General features: G+C 37.1%; 1 protein-coding gene across 2 annotated transcripts in view; it reads left to right on the top strand.

Moving 5' to 3' along the window:
* Positions 1-18,863, top strand: part of NRAP (nebulin related anchoring protein) — an 81,740-nt gene that overhangs the window by 55,313 nt on the left and 7,564 nt on the right. For both annotated transcript variants that reach the window (XM_031955871.1, XM_012540998.3), the window contains exons 30-38: positions 1,988-2,185; positions 3,672-3,776; positions 5,245-5,343; positions 7,636-7,740; positions 8,697-8,804; positions 9,613-9,924; positions 14,448-14,552; positions 15,404-15,502; positions 16,965-17,069. In XM_031955871.1, coding sequence (XP_031811731.1) covers positions 1,988-2,185; positions 3,672-3,776; positions 5,245-5,343; positions 7,636-7,740; positions 8,697-8,804; positions 9,613-9,924; positions 14,448-14,552; positions 15,404-15,502; positions 16,965-17,069 — 1,236 coding nt within the window. The remainder of the gene's footprint in view (positions 1-1,987; positions 2,186-3,671; positions 3,777-5,244; positions 5,344-7,635; positions 7,741-8,696; positions 8,805-9,612; positions 9,925-14,447; positions 14,553-15,403; positions 15,503-16,964; positions 17,070-18,863) is intronic.

Raw genomic sequence — 18,863 nt, 5'->3', positions numbered from 1 at the left:
GTCAGATATTTGGGTTGGCAGAAAGGCAAGCAGGGATGATGAAGGGAGACCTAGAGAGCCTAGGAATCTGCTGCTAAGCCACAACCGAAAGTTTTTATCAATATAGTGAATCCATAAAGCAGAGAAGATGAGCTGGCAGTCTGGAAATAACATGTGTTCCAAAAGAAGTGTCCAACATGTACATACACAGATCTACCCCACATGAGATAATGAATGTCAATCACTAAATGAATGGTAAATTGTTTAGTGTAAGCCTTACTTAATTATTATTATACTATTATTATTAGTAGTATATACTATTATATTATTATTATTACACTAATTATTATTATGTCCAAACAACTGTGTAAATCATAGAATGTTAGAATTGAAAGGTGCTTTAGTCTGGGATATACTCCTTCAGATTGCATATTGCACCTTAGTGACTACTTTTCTCTTTCAGGTTAGCCAGAGGTAATTTTTTAAAATTAGGTTTCATGATGCCATATGATGAGCAGTGAGAGTGTATTCCAGAAGAACTTTTTTCTGGAAACATAATGATTGCTCTTTCCTAGAGGGCAGGACTGAGAACACAGATGGAAATTATAAGGAGCAGATTTACAAATGAGTGCATTTTAATTTTTTTGCATAACAACTCACAAAACCATAATAAGAAAAAAAAAATTCTCCTTAACAATTTGGGCCATTTAGTAAAACTGCAGACTGCCTTAGGAGTCAGTGGATTCCCTGATACTAATAATCTTTGGAACAGTTTTGGAGAGATGGTTGTAGAGAATATTTTTTGTTCAAGTATAGTTTAGGTAGATAATCTCTGAGATATCTTCCAATTTTGTGATTAACCTGATTTAAAACATTGCTGGAGGAGGAGAGACATAGGCAATAGCATTTGCTCTCTGGTATTAGGGATGTCCTGATAAGCCTGCGGCTTACCTCTTCCACCTACTTTGTCCAACTGCTCTTTAGTACACAGGATTAAGGGTTAGTGGAAGGCTTTAGGGATTATTACAATAATGATGAGACCTTTCAAGTACATAACATTTTTAAGATTTTCAAAGGGTTTGCAAATTTTTTTCATAGTGAGTCAGATAGAATGAGTTTTTCTCCCCATTTTAATAACAGGGAAACTGAGGTTTAGGGAAGTTAACTTGTCTATGGTTCAAGGATTTGAACTTGGGTCTTTTGATTTTCTAGGGCAGTGGTTCTCAAAGGATGGTCTAGAGAATCCTAGGGATCTCTGAAACCCTTTTAGGGGGTTTACAAATTCAAAAATAGTTTTTATTTCCAATATGGTAAATGTCTATAAATATAATCCAGATAAACAAAAACATTTTGGAGAGATCTTAAATAATTGTTAATAGGATAAAGATACTGGAAACAAAAGTTTGAGAACCACTGTTCTAGGGCTTTTTTCTTCTATATCATGCTATGTTTCTCCCTCTAAGTCTAGCTTGAGAGTTTTAAAGTTACAGAATAATCCTTGTGATTTTTGCTTGTTATGAAATAAGAATTTCTGCTAAATCCATAAAATAATTATATAAACATGGTTTCCCAGGGAAACAAATAACACATATGGCTAGAAAATTGAATTCATAAAGGAGGTGATGAGAAATGTGGGGGAAAGACAGCAGAAGCTCACTAGGTATATACTTTTGCATTTAGGAAAGATATAGAATTGCTGGAATTGCATGAGAAATTGCTTGGTACTTCCTCTGTACCCGCTATCATTTGAGGGAAGCATAAAATTAAACTGGGTCTAAAAACTGGGTCATCAGCCCCAGTGGGCTAGGGAGAAAGATTTGCTCTTTCTGGAGGCCATTTATACCCTCTTAACATTGATTGCAACAAGGAAGGAGTATTGGTCTTGACAAGAATTCCTCCTGGGCCCTGATGAATGGGTAATTACATAGCATTTGGACTTTACAATGGAGACCAGAAATACAGTAATAATGCTATCGAAACGTTACTGTTGGTGTTCCTGTCTCTCTAGGTGAACTACAAGAAAGGCTTTGAACATTCAAAGACTCAGTTCCATCTGCCGTTGGACATGGTAGCCTTGGTGCACGCCAAGAAGGCCCAGAGCTTGGCCAGTGACCAGGACTACAAACAACTGCTCCACCAGTACACATCTTTGGCAGAAGACTTGAGGTTACGCTCTGCCAAAAAAGCTTACCAACTGCAGAGCGAGGTAAAGGGGGGAAGACCCGGGGCTATTTTACTTCTGGGTTTGATCATAAACATTCTCTTGGGTCAGTGTTAAGCCCTGAAGGTTGTTCAAGGGCTTTGAAACTGTGAAGACCATGTTAATTATCTCTTCTTATAGAACGCTATAAAAGAGTATAGTTTTCCTTAGGAGCTACTTATTGGTTCTTCAGTCACCAATATTTAATAAGAATTAGGTGCCAGGCACTCTGATGAACACTAGGGATGCAAAAAAAGGGCAGACTCTTTCCTACAGAAGCTCACATGCTAACTGGGGAACAATATGTAAAAGATTGAATATACAAGATATATAGCTTTCTCTGTCTCTCACTGTCTGTCATTCCCTTGTCTCTGTGTCTGTCTCCAGGAGAACACATCTCCTCATTCATTATAGATCTTCTGTCAGTGGGACCAGAGATGGAAAAATTGCTTCCTCTGCATGCCCTGGGTTTTAGGAGGTTGCCTTGGAAGTAAAACTGTATATACACAATCTCTATTTTTACTATCTGCTTTTCCCCACTCCCACTATTTTCTCTCTGGGAAGGGGACACAAGAAAATCTTGGTGGGGAAGGGAAAGAGGAAAGGAAATTAGACCAACTGAGATTCACTGAAGAGTCCTCTAAATCTTCTATAGAGTCTTAGAAACATTCAGAGTTTCTGGATGACATTTCTAGTAGGAGTGATGTAGAGCAGCATATTCATGGATTTTTCTATTCCTGGATATATCTAGACCATTCTTTCTGTTAATCAGGAGGTATTCTTTCTCTAAACATCATTTCCCTCAGTTGACATATTCTTAATGCAAGAAGATTTATCTGAGAAGAGTGGAAAGGAAAGACAACTGGGACTAGTTGGGACTGTGTCCCCCAAACAGAGCCTTTTCCAATGTGTGTGAAGGTTTGCCATCTGTATGCATTTCACACCTGGTTACAGACTTTGCTGAGTAACACAGGTGCCAGGAAGTTCACAGATGGGGTAGGAACACCTGACACGGGTGCTCACTTATTGGAGACGGCTCTGTCACACAAGCACAAAAGGCTTGCTAGTTTCCCTTCGTTTCATCATGGCTGGATGTGGAAAGCAGCACTCCTGACTGCTGCCCCTGCATCAAAACTGGAGGAGGGTTCAATTATCTCCTAAATTTGGGGACTCCCAAACCATTAATACAAATGACAAGAGTGCACACGAGCAGGTTCATGAGGGTACACACACATACCCCTTGGCCAGAATATTTTGAATTCTTTGTTAGCAGAGTTCTGAATCTAGAGTTAATTGATGGTAACCATTACTTCATTTGTTGTAGCTCAGCGATTATCAAAAGTTTTAATCTGGGAACCCCTTTAAAATTACTGCCGACCCCACAAAGGATCCCTCTGCTTCTCCTGCTTTACTTTGATTTTGAATGTAATGAAAAGGGGTTTAAACACTTGTCAGACTAACTCTTCTGTCTCTCTCATCTTGTTTCCTGCAGAATTTGTATAGATCTGACCTAAACTTTATGAGAGGTGTTGGCTGTGTTATTCCAGGGACTTTGGAAATCGAAGGGAGAAAGAAAGCATCTGAGCTCATCAGTGAGGTAACTAGCAATTTTCCTTGGATTGGGTTAATTGCCTCTGGGTATTAATATTATTAGCAATATTTGCCACACATTGGGAAGCATCCTTAATGAAAGAAAGTACATAGCTATGTTATACAGATGTGCTGATTCATTAAATTCATCTATAATTTTAACCATTTTTATTAGTGTGCCCATTTGAGTCAGTGCCATTTAAGAAAGCTTTGCAGATAATTTCAAATCCTCCATTATCCAGAACAAAAAATTATTTTACTAGCTTGTAAGATGTGGTTTCCTGGTGTTGCTTTGAAGGCTGGTGATTTCCTGTGGGCTTTGAAGAAAAAAAAAAAAAGCTGGATTCTGATCTTGGGATTGGGAGAATAAAAAGCTTTTCCCTTTGACTTAAAAAAGAATCACAGATTTCTTGGGTGGGTTGTAGGCCCATACTCTAAGTAAGTGTGAGAGCTTTCACTCCTTTTAACTGTATATGGGAGAACTTGATAGAGATCACAATCTCCATCATTTTCATTGGATTCAATTGGAATCAGATGAATTTTGATCCAGTTACACATTTATGATAATATGAGAACTACTTCAGTGGAGCTCTGGGTTCATGTCTCATCATGATGCACAAGTAACCTTAGGTCTTTAGAGGCCATTTTTTGAGAGCACCATCCAGAACCTGGTTTCTATTGAAGTTGGAAGTCTAGATGTGTAATCCTGGAATATATGGAGAGACCTACCTTCAAAGGGTGTCCACTAGGAGATGATTTTTTTTTAATACATAGCAACTCCTGTAGATAGTCTATCAAGGTATGGAGGGCTTGGAATCTGTGACAGAGGGGAGATTGTCTTCACCAATTAGTTCATAAATCTTTGAATTAATCAAAAAGTTCACAGGGAGTTCAAAGGGAATAAGATGTTATATATACTCATAGTTTTTTCCATGGCTTCCCATTATTATGCCTACTATGCATTATTATGAGGGACTATATATATATATATATTTTTTTAATTTGTTTTATTTACTATACATATAAATACACATATATTTGTATATATATTATATATACATGATATGTACATAACTATATAGTTAATAACTATAACAAATTTAAAATATTAAAACATTTCTGTGCACAGTGGTTCTGAGCGAATGTACTATCTGAACCTCTAATTTGTGTGTTCCTTTGGTATTTGCAGGGAAGGAACAATGTAAACTTCTCTTTCATGTTTAGCAGCATCTGGTCTAACCCTATATTTTTCCCTCCATTTGTTTTCTCTTACTAATGAGATCTACATTCACTAGATTGTTCATGAGTCTAAGGAGAGAACTGGATTCAGTGACTGAGAGACTCTTGATCCTTATCAAGCATAGTTTTATGGCCAGTATTAGGAGTCAGACCAAGAAACTGGACCTTCTTCTGACCTAGCACCTCATGGAGCCTTTCTTTCTTTCTTTCTTTCTCTCTCTTTTGTGGGAACTCAGAGTAAATATCGCCAGCAGCCCCAGTCCTTCAGGTACACAGCTGTGACAGACTCACCAGGGCTCCTTCATGCAAAATTCAGCAATCAGATTACTAATGAGGTAAAAAAAAATCTCTACTGAAATCAGGGGTGGACTTTTAACATTGCCATGTGCTGATAAAAGGAAGGGAAAAAACAACAACAAAAGTTTGGGAAGAAAAGAATCACGTTCTAAGAATAATGATAAGACCAGCTGATATTTATAAAGCTCTTAAATTTTATAAAATACTTAACATATTATAGCATAACTTCTGGGTTATTTCATTACCTTGGATAAGCTTACATTTTCTCATTTGATACTCTAAAGGTCTTTTGCTTTCTAGTATAATGATTTTCCCAATTTATTAAAAGACCTCTGAGTGGTCCTCTTTATTTTTAATGTGGAAATTGGACTTTTACCTGAAGACCAACAACAGTTTTGGATAATTTCTAGATTTAGAATTCTGGTCCATGATGCTAGGTGTTTCTAGAATTAGTTGGAATTTGGCTAAATGTGTGTGTATTATATATATGTATGTGTGTATATTTTTCCTACCAAGTGGTAACTATATTTACAAAAAGAAGCTCAAGACAAGAATAAAGGGAGCATATGACCTAATCTCTATTAGTATCTTACCTTGGAAAGGTCTATTTACAAACATTTTAATCATTAATGTTGGGGGATAGAGAAAGATGTAGCACTTGACAATGATTTCAGCATAACCTTTGAGATATACAAAACTAGAAATTTACAAATCATCATCATCATTATCATCATCATCATCATTATCTAAAGTGGCTGCATTGCAGTAGAAAGAGCAGAAGATTGAGGTTCAATTTCCAGTTGTGTCTTCTATTATCTATGTGACTTTAATCAGATTATTCCTCTGGGTCCATTTTCTCCTTGGTGAAATATAGATGGGCAGCTAGGCAGTGCAGTGGGTAGAATGCTGGTCTTGGAGTGAGGGAGGCATAAGTTCAAATCCAGCCTCAGACACTCACCAGCTCTGTGATCCTGGGAAAGTCACTTAATCCTCCCCCAGTTTCCTCATCTGTAAAATGAGCTGGGAAAGGAAAAAGAAAACCACTCCAGTATTTTTTGCCAAGAAAAACCTCAAAAGAGGTCAGGAAAAGTTGGACATGACAAACAACTGAACAACATCAAAATCTCCCAGGGCAGTGATACTAATCAAATGAGATAACATATGCAAGGCATTTTGCAAACCCTGAAGAGCTATATAAATGCTAGCTTTTTATTAAATGCTTTATATACAGTAAAACACTAGACAAATGTCAGTGATATGACCATCACTGATAGTCATAATTAGAGACAGTATGGTGTAGTGGATTATGGTTCACTGGATTTGGAGTTGGAGAATTAGAGTTTGAATTCCAACTGTACTCCTTATTAGTTGTGTTATCTTGGGTAAGTCAGGACTCCCTGCTAAGTCTCAGTTTTCTCATCTGTAAAATGAGGGGGTAGATTAAATGATCTTTAAGGTATTTTCCAACTCTAAATCCTATAGTTCCCTTTGGCAATTTTATTATGTCTTTTCTTCAGCACTTTGCTGCTTCTTTTTCTTTTTTTTCCTTTTCCTTTCATCACCCTAATCCCATTGTTATTTGTTGCATGGCACTTTTGTCCCTGATTGCATGTATAGACAATTCGCTTGATTGGTTTAGGACTTGGCTTGCCCTTTAAGTGAAAGAAAATCAGCAACTGTCTTACTCAAAAAGCTATAGTTTTCCTATTCTTTTCTTCTTTTGATAAATGATTTAACATAATATCAGTAACAATGGACAATGCATTGAATTTGGAATCAGAACATCTGAGATCAAATCTAATATCTCTTAGTTATTACTTGTGTGGCCTTACCTTTGGGTCTTAATTTTCTCATCTGTAAAATGGAGAAAGGAAGATTGGAGTAGATAATCTTTAAAATCCTTTCTAGTTCTTAATCTATGATCCCACAAAAATGAAGAAATATGTCTTTTTTAATTGAATTTTTTTTTAATTAACAAAAATTCCTTTTCTTTCCCTCCTACCTTTCTCCCTACTGAAAAACAAAACCTTTGTAAGAAATAAATATAATCTAGCAAAAAAAATGATAAATTGATGACTCAAAGTCATAAATTCTAAACTATTTACATTTTAATAAATGGAAAATGTATGCATTTTGGCAAACTAATTTTGGCATATAGGAATAGCATCTCATTTGCTCCATAGCCCCTTTTAATTTCTATTTATATCCTTATAAGATTTGAATAGACTTTTAGAAAGTACATTGTACTGTTTGTATCGCCAGCAGAAATATACTTTGGTGTTTGTAAAGGTCTTGATGACTGTATTTATGATTTCTTTTCCCCATCTCAGCGCCTCTATAAAGCAGCAGGGAAAGATACAAGTCACCAGTATACAATGACCCTAGGTCTTCCTGAATTTATCAGAGCAAAAATAAATGCAGCCAACCTTAGTGAGGTAAGCACATATCTCTGGGTTAGTGTAATGGCCAAATATGAGAAATGATGAAATTCCCTTCTCTCCTTTCCTTGGAGTGGTGGGAGGCAATGAATGTGGAATATTGTGTATTTCAAATGCTGTAGCCGTTATGTCTTGTGGGGAAGGCTCACTGGGTTGAAGATGGGTTTTTATCTCAGCTTCTTAAATGGTGGCTCATGATCCCATATGGGGTCCTGTAACTAAATGTTATTATTTTTTTTTTTTTTGCAAAATTAGAATTTATTATAAGTAAGTGCTTGATTTTATATCTATTTTATATACCCTTATACTTTGGGTTACTTTAAAATTTCTCTTGGAAAAAGGGGCTGCAAGTGGAAAAAGTCTAAGAAGCTCTGGGTTATATTACTACTGGTCTTTAAACAAAAGCTGGGTAGTCATTGTCTAGCTTTGTCTCAGTAAGGCTAAGAGGTTAAACTTCTCTGATTGGTGCCTTTCAATTCTGAGATTCTGTGAAATGCAGAAATGACTGATGAAAAGGGGAGAACAAACAGTAAAACTTCACAACGAATAAATAAATATAGGGATGTATGTAACAAGTCTTAGTGATGTCAGAATTTATCTTTCACTAAAATTTAGTTGTGATTCAAAGATTTTTATTCCTGAATTTTCAGAATGACACAAATTTGATCGTGTTGGGTTAAGCCCAGAAACTTAATAGAATGTGTAAGCTCTCAATGTCCACATTAACCATGTCTTTCTTTATACAAATGTTCTGAGTACAGATGTGGAGGGGGTGGTAGCGTGCAGGCTAATGAAACGTTCTACACAAAATAACTGTGGCTTGTCAGAAACTGATTCGTGCACACGGAACTACAAATGAGAATTGGGGGGGGGGAGGATGTTTCTTTGTTCATTGATTCATGTATTTAAAAAAAAAAGAAAAAGAAGAAAATCTACACGTGTTCCCACTTTAGGCAAAATACAAGGAGTCTTGGAATAATCTGTGTGCTCAAGGCTACAAGCTGACAATGGAAGCCATCCCCTTCCAGACTGCAAAGGCCTCCCGAGATATCGCGAGTGATGTGAGTTGAATGATATGACCTTCCATCTTACCTAATTTCTGTTAACTTCATGTAAAACAATGTCTACGGCAAATTTTACTGAATTAAAGCAAATCTATAACCATGTGAGACAAGACTGTCACTTGCAGAATATATTACTTATGAATGAGAGTCTTTGTAGGAGGGAAAAAAGGTTCTGCTAATCAGAAGCCAAATACAGTCAAAGACCTTCCAGAGGAAGCTGGGCTGATTTATTTGTAATCATAATGCTAGAGAAATAAATGTTCTTCACCTATAACCCCAACCCTGAACCAGGTAGGGAAATCACAGCAATTCAAGTCATCAAGTTTTCATCTATTTCCATCTCTATCCTAGTTTTAGGGACTAGCAATTCTACTTTGCACACTGCAATTCCACCCATAGCTTCAGGACATGAAGGTGATTTTTTCCCTTCCCATAAACAAATCATAGAAAAGAGGACTTCAGATGCAAAGATCTTGTTAGCGGGGTTTAAAGCTTTGCCAAGAGCATCTGGATAAAACACAACTTTCTCATTTGCAGTTTTTGATAAATTCCTTTTGGTCACAGGAAAAGTAGTCAAGTTGGGTTCCTTTCTGTTGGTTTCAATATCCAGCTTCTGATCAGGCAGGCAGAAGAAAACTGTGCTTTGATTCATGGAAGAAGGTGGTTTTGTTTTGGTTCAGAGATTTTCACCCCAATAATAACCACCCCCTTGTATAAAAAAGAAAAATGTGATTTTGTAGGATTTAAAGTAAACACTGGAATTTAAGTAAATAAAATGCAAATGTCTGATTTTCTTTTCCTTCAGTGTCAATACAGACATGACTTTGTGAAGGAGAGAGGGAAACTGATTGGGGCCAGAAGCATTCTGGACGACCATAAACTTCAGCACTGCCTGCGCGTGGGGAAGCTACAAAGTGAGCAGCAGTACAGGAAGGAGGCACCTGGCAGCCAAACTCAATACCACCTCCCCATGGACATGGTGAACCTGGTCCATGCCCGCAAGGCTCAGGCCCTGGCAAGTGAGCATGATTACAGGACAAGATGCCATGACTTTACAGCACTTCCTGAGGACTTGAAGCTATATTGGGCCAAGAAAGCTCATGCACTACAGAGTGAGGTAAAGTTTCTTTACCCTTCTCTTCCTTCCTCCCTTCATTTCCTTCCTTCCTTCCTTCCTTCCTTCCTTCCTTCCTTCCTTCCTTCCTTCCTTCCTTCCTTCCTTCTTTCCTTCCTTCATTCCTTCCTTCTTTCTTTCCTTCCTTCCTTCTTTCCTTCCTTCCTTCTTTCCTTCCTTCCTTCCTTCCTTCCTTCCTTCCTTCCTTCCTTCCTTCCTTCCTTCTTCCTTCCTTTCCTTCCTCGTCCCTCCCTCCCTCCTTCTCTCTCTCTCTCTCTCTCTCTCTCCTTTTTCCTTCTTTTCCTTCTTCCTCACCCTTCCTCCATAATACTTTTTTTTTTTTTTAACAACGATTTACTTAACATTTATTTATACTATCCCCTCATCTTTCTTTTCTAGGTTGTTTATTACAGTTTCACATACTCATGTGTGTATGTGTGTATACATATGTATATATAATATATAGAGATGAAGAGAATAAAAATCAATAGGCATAGATATAGATTGATCTATATCTATAGGTAGTTATACATATCTTACATATATGTATGTATATATTATATGTGCATTATATATATGGAGCTAGAAAGATTCTTCTACAAGCAATATTTCATATTGGATAAATTTTTAAGTTTGAAATTTAGAAAACATATGTTCAAACTGTACCTCTGATGTTTAACAACTATATGACACTAGAAAACTCAATTTAAACCTCAATATGCCTCAGAAAACTCCCCAAGAATTATCTAAGGATAGTTCATCTACAGTTGGTAGAGATAGTTCCCAATCAGGCTATTAGATTACTTAGTTTAACAAGTTCACTTCCAAATGAAGAAAATGGAATCCAGAGACATGGAATGTTTTGCTCAGAGTCACAGAGCTTATGTGGGTTGCCTCTAAGGAGTGCTTGAAACAGAATCTAGAGTTCTCAATGCCTTTTTCATCATATGCTGCTTCAGGATGCTTGTGTCAATAGCATCTTTGGTCAGAATCTTAGACGCCTTCTTGTCAATAAGTCACTAAGGAAGGTTTAGAGACAGAATCTTCAAAGTAGTCCCGCCTCTGTAGGACACAGATGTCTCTGTTCTCCACTGTTCTCCAGACACAGTTGTCTGCATTTTTCTGCCCCACCATACCCAGGAACTAAAAGTCATAGTTCACTTATGCATTTGTGCATTTGAAGTTATGGGGCTATTAAGGAGAGGTGGGACACACAGGACTTTAGAGTCTCTAAAGAATGATATGTGTGAATCTGAAGCCAGTTTCTATTATAATAACTAACAACAATAATAATAATTGGGGAGGATAGAATGGTCAGTTCTTGCCTGCAGTTCTGGGTAGCATATGGAAACTAAGTTCAGTGCTTCCAAAAAAAAAAAAAAAAAAAAAAAAAAAAAAAGAAGTGCTTCAGAATTGTGCTTAGAAACCATCTTGGGGAAGTTGATTTCTTGTTACTCCTCTCCCCCTCCCATTTTTTATTATGAAGCCTGATGCTGGCATGTTGTTATTAGCTTCTGTCTGAATAGTTGAAGCTGGACTGGGAGACGAAATATCAATAGCCCATCCATTTATGAGCGAGTCTGAGGCACAATCAAAGCATTAGGGAGCCTGCATCTTGCTTTCTTACTTACCTGCAATCGTACTGTTCAGCTCAACAAAAGGAGAGTTGAAAGAGCTTTCCCCACTTCATGTCTTTTATGAAAGGAGCAATACCCGGCTGTGAAGAATCCCTGTTGGATTATTCTCTCTAACTTAGAAATTTATCCAATTTCCTCTGTTCTTTATCAGAGTGGAAGGCAAAAGCGTTGCCAGTATAGACTGAAAGATCCCAATATAAAAAGCAAGCTACTGGCATGGGGCATAGAAACCCGCTCCTGAACCTGAGTTAAGGGAGACCTTAGATGTCTCTCTTAACCAGTTTGGTAGCAAAGTAGAATTTGCACAGGGACATTAACCACTAGACAGTAGATCAGAAAGAAGGCTTCTTTGTGGCTAACTGTGAGGAACGCTGTAAACCCTGAAATGAAAGGAGCGAGCACGCTAGAAAGCCTGATTTCAGGAGTGACATTTTTCATTATGGCAGAGCTTCTATCTAAATTAAAGGGATGCCATCAGCTTCGTTTAGATCCAAAATTTAGATTTCCTTATAGGTTTCATTTTTTTCCCTCTACAAAAACCTAATTTCCATAAAGATCATTTGCTGAGACCACGTCTATAGTAGGTGATTCTAGGAATATCAAGATAGGAAGGACATAGGGGACTTAACTTATCTCCATTCTGGGGCAAGGGGCATGTGGTAGGAATAATAATATCCTGCACTTCTGGCGTATCTTTCATCACATTTACTGTTTCCAAATGGCCCTGATTGTTTTTCCCAGGAGTATATAGAGACAACATTCTCCTCTTTGAGATAGCTATAATTCTGCAGGTCGTGAGAAAAGACTAAGAAAAAAAAAAATCTGAGATTCAGCCCAGCTTTGCAAGAGAAGCATGGGTAAACTGAGTCATGGACAAATTAAAGTGGCCTGAGTTAAGAAGAGGCAGGGTGGTAAAGAGCACTTGATTTTGGAACCAGAAGGTGGAAATTCATATTCCCCTCTTTTTCTGCTTGAGTGACCTTGAACTAATCACTCCTATTTCTGAGTTTCAGTTTTCTCATCCATAAAATAAGGAGTTGACCTAGATCAGGGTTGTCAAATTGGGGTCCATGGGTCAAATCTGAACTATCGGCCTGTTTTTCCAAAGATTTGTGGAATTATAGTCGGCGGGACATAGATTGGTGATCCCTGGTCTAGAGGGTCTCTACATTCCTTCCCTGTGGGTCTTTAGGTGGATGCAATTCTCATTCTCTCAGGTGTCTTAACATCACTATTGGATTTTCCAAAGTCATTGCATTTTATATCAAGGTGATACTTTCTGCCCCAAGAGCACTAAATAAAACAATATACTTTATCAATTAATCAGTCAATCAGTGAACATGCATTTCCTAAATATCTTAAAACACCACATTAAGCCCTGGAGATAGAAAGATAACATGAAACTGCACCTGCCTTCAAGTAGCTTATGTTTGATTAGGATATACATAATAAGGAGATAAGCTTGCAGTCTATCAAGATATACATAATAAATGAGATATATACACACTAAATGAATTGATATAAAATCCCATGGTTTTGGAAAATCCAATAATTATGTTAAGATACCTGAAAGAATGAGAATTGTGTCTACCTTAAAGTCTCACAGGGAAGGACCACAGAGACCATCCAGACTAGGGGTTGCCAATCTATCATTTCAAGGATAAGGAGGAGAAAAGAATAAGCATTTAAATGGCCCCTACTATGTGCCAGGTATATGCTAAGCACTTTTTACAAATATTTTCTTATTTTATTCTCAAAATAACCCTAAAAGATTGGTGTTATTATACTTCATTCGTTTTACAAGTAAAGAAACTGAGCAAACAGAGGTTAAGGGAGGCAGACAAAGTTAAGTGACTTGCCTATGATCACACAGCTAGTAAGTGTCTGAGGTTGGATTTGAACTCATGAAGATCTTCCTGATTCCAAGCCCAGTGCTCTATCCACTGCATTACCAACTACACAAGTAGCTAGAGGGGGATCAAGAAGGGTTTCATGTGGACAAGAGCTGAGTTTTGAAGGAAACTAGAGATTTCTAGTAATACAGTGGGGGGAGGGGGAAACTCAAAACGCTGGTTTGGAAATTAGAGAACCTGAATTAGAGCAGGTCTTCTTAAACTTTTTTCCATTTGTGATCCCTTTTTGCCTGAGAAATTGTTATGTGACCCTGGATATCAAGGTATATTAAATAAGTATACAAATCAAACATTTCCTGATAATAAATCATAATTTCACAATCCCCACATTCAGTTACACGATCCCATATGGCATTACAAATCACAATTTAACTAGGAGTTAGAGGACTACCTTATATTGTGATCTTGGACATGTCAGTGGTGCTTCATTTTCATTATATATAAAATGTGGCAATTGTTGATCTCAGAGTAGAAAAAGATTGTTTTGATAGCCATTTTTAGACTTTGGATAATTGAGACACAGAGAAATTGATTTGCACTTAATACCTGAATTTTATTTATTTTTAATGTGGAGCTCAGAGTAGTGACAGTGAGGTACAACATTGCCTTTCTAAGGCAAGTGGTAGGCAGTTAAGTAATACAATGGATAGAGAGCTGGGCTTCATGTTCAAGAGTTCAAGTCTGACCTCAGACACTTACTAGCCATGTAATCCTGAATAGGTCATTCATATCTATTGCTCTAAATCAGTCATGATAGAGTGTCTTATTCTATCCTGAGCAAGTTTCTGTTAATTTCTATGAGAATATACTCAGCCAAATAGTTCAACTTGATGACATGAATGAACAGAGAGAAGGGAGAGTCTGAATGTTATTAGGAATCATTACTGCAAGTATTATTACAAATCAAGGACCTTTTGAAAGTCTTAATAGTCATAGATGTTATACCAATAAAAAGCCAAAAATTTCCTTCCTGCAGTCACGCTATAAATCAGACCTGAACTACATGAAGGGCCTGGGCTGGCTGACGCTGAGATCCCCGCAGATAGAAAATGTAAAGAAGGCTGGTGAACTCATCAGTGAGGTACTGATAAATCTTTCATGGCTGGGCACATCTGTAGGAATTGTTTAGGATGCTTTGGTATAGGGGGCTGGGGTGGGGAGAAAGGGGACAGAGAACATTGCAAACATTAGAGAAAGTCTTCAAAGTCACAAGGACAGGAATAGAATGTCAACATTCCTTTCAGTAATGAAATTTGACCAGAATGTAGAATGTATCATCCTCCCATTCTGAAAATATTTTCTAAATTATGCCATTTTGAAGGACTTCTAGGCTCATCAACAAGCTGAGCTAATGATTCACTCCATATATTTAGACTTGACTTATTCCATATGTTTAAACATATATTATGGAGTTGAGAAAAAAGTTATAATGTCATCCACAGTGTTTATTCCATAAACACTATGAAAATAGGAGAATGTGAAAAAAATTATATTTATCCAAATGGAATAATCACAATGTCCCAGGATCTTACTATTGTTCTTGGGGGACAATCCCATGAATGGGTAATATTATATAGTTGAATTTATAAACTAAATCCTTCTGGGACAGAATATGAATAGATATAATTGATTTTATACTGAATTCTATTAAATGGTGAGTTCATTAGTATTGGATACTAGGGCAGTATGTACTTTAATACCTATAGTACCCATCTTCAAAAGGCTTAAATGTATCAAAGGTATTTCTTGTTACATAGAAACATCCTGTACCTCTTCACTCCCAAGCTATGCTTGATGCTATTGCTCATAATAAGGGAGAATTTTCCAAATAAGTGTTATCGATATATTACAATTCTGGATTGGTTGTAGTAATAGTGCATTCAAAAATTCGAACTCCTATTTCATGAGAATTTTTGTTTTTATTCCTTGCAGGCTAAATATCGTCAAAAGCCGGACAGTATCAAGTTCACGACAGTGGTTGACTCCCCAGACCTAGTCCATGCCAAGAATAGCTACCTGCAGTGCAATGATGTAGGTTTGATGTTATACCTGATCTCAGCCACTCCTGATAGATGGCTCTCTGCTACATTCATTTCAAACACACCTTAATTTTCAGTGGAGTCCAGTGGAGATAAAAGTTTAATTTAACTCAACTGGAGACAAAGAACAGAAAAGTTAAATGTGTCTCTCTCTACTTTCAGTACATTCTGTACATTACCTACAGCCTTTTTGGTCTTATTCTTTTCCTCATTCTCTCTGTCTCTGTGTCTCTGTCTCCTTCTCTCTCTCTCTCTCTCTCTCTCTCTCTCTCTCTCTCTCTCTCTTTCTGTCTCTGTGTCTCTTTGTCTCTCTCTCTCTGTCTCTCTCTGTCTCCTCTATCCTCTCCCTCTCTCCTCTCTCTCTCTCTCTCTCTCTCTCTCTCTCTCTCTCTCTTTCTCTCTCTCCCTCTCTTCTTCTCTCCTTCTCTCCCCCCTTCTCTCTGTTTCTTTCTATCTATCTATCTCCCCCATCTCTGGTTTCTCCTTAATTTCTAATTGACCTGTACTCAATGAGTTGAGCCAGAAGCAGAAAAATATTACAAACATTGGAAAAGATGTAAAATTTAGGGCCAAGGACAAAGCCACTTTGGTTTTCCTGTTACATATAATTTGGGCACTTTTATTTGTTTGTTTTGCGAGGCAATCAGGGTTAAGTGACTTATCCAAGATCACATTAGTATATGTTAGGTATTTGAGACCAAATTTGAACTGCTTCTCTTGACTCCAGGGCCAGAGCTCTATCTACTTCACCACCCAGTTGAACCCCTGTTACATATCATTAAAATCTGCCTTTGGATTTGAGAAGGGCTTAGAGCTGAGGCTTTCTATTTTCTCATCATAAGGATGTTGAATCCTTTCAGATAAAATATTCTTATCTTTAAATTTTATATTTATCTTCAACTATTTAAATCCATGTTCACACATGGTTGAGAGGCAGCAGAATATAATACATGGAGGGCTAGGTATGGAGTCAGAAAGATGTGGGATCGAGTAATGACTATCCCAAATAATTTGAGTGACTGTGAGCAGGTCATTTATTTTCTCAATTTTTCCCAGGAAATCTTTTAAGACTATAAAATGTAGATGAGACATTGATCCATAATGATATTACAGATAGGTATGTGTCAGTCAGTTAGTCGGTGCTTTAGGTTATTTCATTTTTTAATAGACTGATAGTATTAAAACACTAGATGAAATATACCTTTAAATGGAATCTGTCTGAAATCTGCCCTGTTTGCCTATGCATTTTTCTATATAACTATCTGAGGAAAATAATTGAGTAGCCATCATGATGGAGACATTATTAAAAGCTCCAAAACTTGCAAAGAAAAAATATATATATATAGTTATAATGATTTTCCTATGACTATGTCTATGATGTTCTGAATTCTCTGGACATGTAGCACCACAAGCTATAATCAATATTTAAACGGGAACCTGTTTTGCCTTGACAGCGTCTCTACAGAGCTGGGGACTCAGAATCAATGCACAGATATACCTTCCTCCCTGATCACCCAGATTTCATCCGAGCCCGTTTGAATGCTCTTCATCTTAGTGACGTGAGTGAATAAATACATTCTTCCCCTTCTCTCTTTCTGTTGTTTCAGTGATCAAATGAGTTTACACATGTAAGGTGATTTGCAAAACCTTAAAGTTCTATATAAGTACTAGCAATTATTATGTTGGCTATTATTTATAAAAACTAGGTTTTATGGATTTTTGGGGAAAAAAACCCAAACAGAAATGAAAAGGAGCAGGACAGCTTAGTGGAAAGAGCCCTGAACCAGAAATCAGAAGATCCATATTCTGTTCCTTGCCAATTATTCATTTCTTTTTTCTTGGACCTCAGTTTCCCTCTTTGTAAAGTAAAAGGGTTGGGCCTTCTCTTCTAGTTCTAACATTCTATAATTTTATGTTTGGCTTCAAAGCCATCACTGTTATGTTTATGTTTGTCCAGGATCAGCTTCAAGTAGCCTTTTTACTAATTATAGATGTTGTCTTCATTTATTATTCAGAACATTTTTTTCCTGTTCTGTAGATTTTTAACTTTGTTGATGAGGTGATACTTTTGCATCTCAATAAAGTGTTTTGTTTTGTTGTTCAATCATGACCAACTCTTCATGAGTCTAATAGGGGTTTTCTTGGCAAAGACACTGGGATGATTTGACATTTCCTTCTCTGATCCATTTTTACAGATGAGGAAACTGAGACAAATAGGGTTAAGTGACTTGACCAGTGTGACAGCTAGTAAGTGTCTGAGGTCAGATTTGAACTTAGAGAGATGGATCTTTCTGACTCCAAGCCTGGCCTTCTAGCCATCTTGCTAAAGTTTAGCAACTTTAAAATAAATCTACTTTTTGCTAGAATAAGAATTCTTACTTTGCATCTATGGATCCCCAAAGAGTCTTTAAATAGATTTCAGGAGTTCTATGAACTTGAATAGGAAAAAATTATATCCTTATCATATAGCTTCATAGTCATTACAAAGGTTTAGTCTTAGACTGGGGATATTTAAACTGGGATCTGTGAACTTTTAAATATATATATATGTATATATATATATATATATATATATATATTTGACAACTGTATTTCAAATTAATGAACTGTTTTTGTAGCCACATGTATTTTGTTTTATGCTTTTAAAAATGTTGTTCTGAAGAGGGTTTGCCTGATAGACTTCACCAGACTGCCAGTGGGGTCCATGACACAAAAACATGGTTAAGGTCCCTTACTTTAGAAAAAGTGTTGGTATCTGAGTTATTCTTTTAACCATGAAATTACTTTGTAATTGCACCTAGTAGGACTGTAATGAATACTTGTTGAATGGATGAATGGATGAATGAATGAATGAGTGAATATGAGTCCACATTTCCCCTGCCTGTGGCCAAAATCCCTTTTTCTTTCCCTTAGATATATGCACTGTGAGTGCATAATGGAGGAATCTTGTTTTTAAGCCATAGCAAAGGCTGCCCTGCTACCAGGAAGGATTTGAAGTTACTGATTCTAAGTGAATAGGTGGCAGCTTGTCCTCAGGGGCTGTGATCCTGTGATAACAGGTAGTGAGGCTGATGAATCAAAAGAAACCTGTCAGATCAGAATAACATGGTCTGAGTGTGTCCAAATGGGGTAGCAATGGGCCACCCAGAGTTCAGCCATTCTTCCCTCCCTGTCCTTCCTATTGTGTCCTGTGGCTCCGTGTGGTTAAGCAGCTGTCACTTTTCACCCCGGAGGTGGCTACTTCTCAGAGGATGGCAAGATGCTTCTTCTATTTTATGTGTGTATCAGTTTGTGGAGTTTGTAAAGCACCGTAGGATCCTTTGCAATGAATTGTGCTTTATAAATATAAGTTA

Source organism: Sarcophilus harrisii, chromosome 2 (assembly GCF_902635505.1).
Source record: "Sarcophilus harrisii chromosome 2, mSarHar1.11, whole genome shotgun sequence".
In the NCBI taxonomy this organism is placed as follows: domain Eukaryota; kingdom Metazoa; phylum Chordata; class Mammalia; order Dasyuromorphia; family Dasyuridae; genus Sarcophilus; species Sarcophilus harrisii.
The sequence above is the reverse complement of the archived record's forward strand: the minus strand, read 5'-3'. Positions and strand labels throughout refer to the sequence as shown.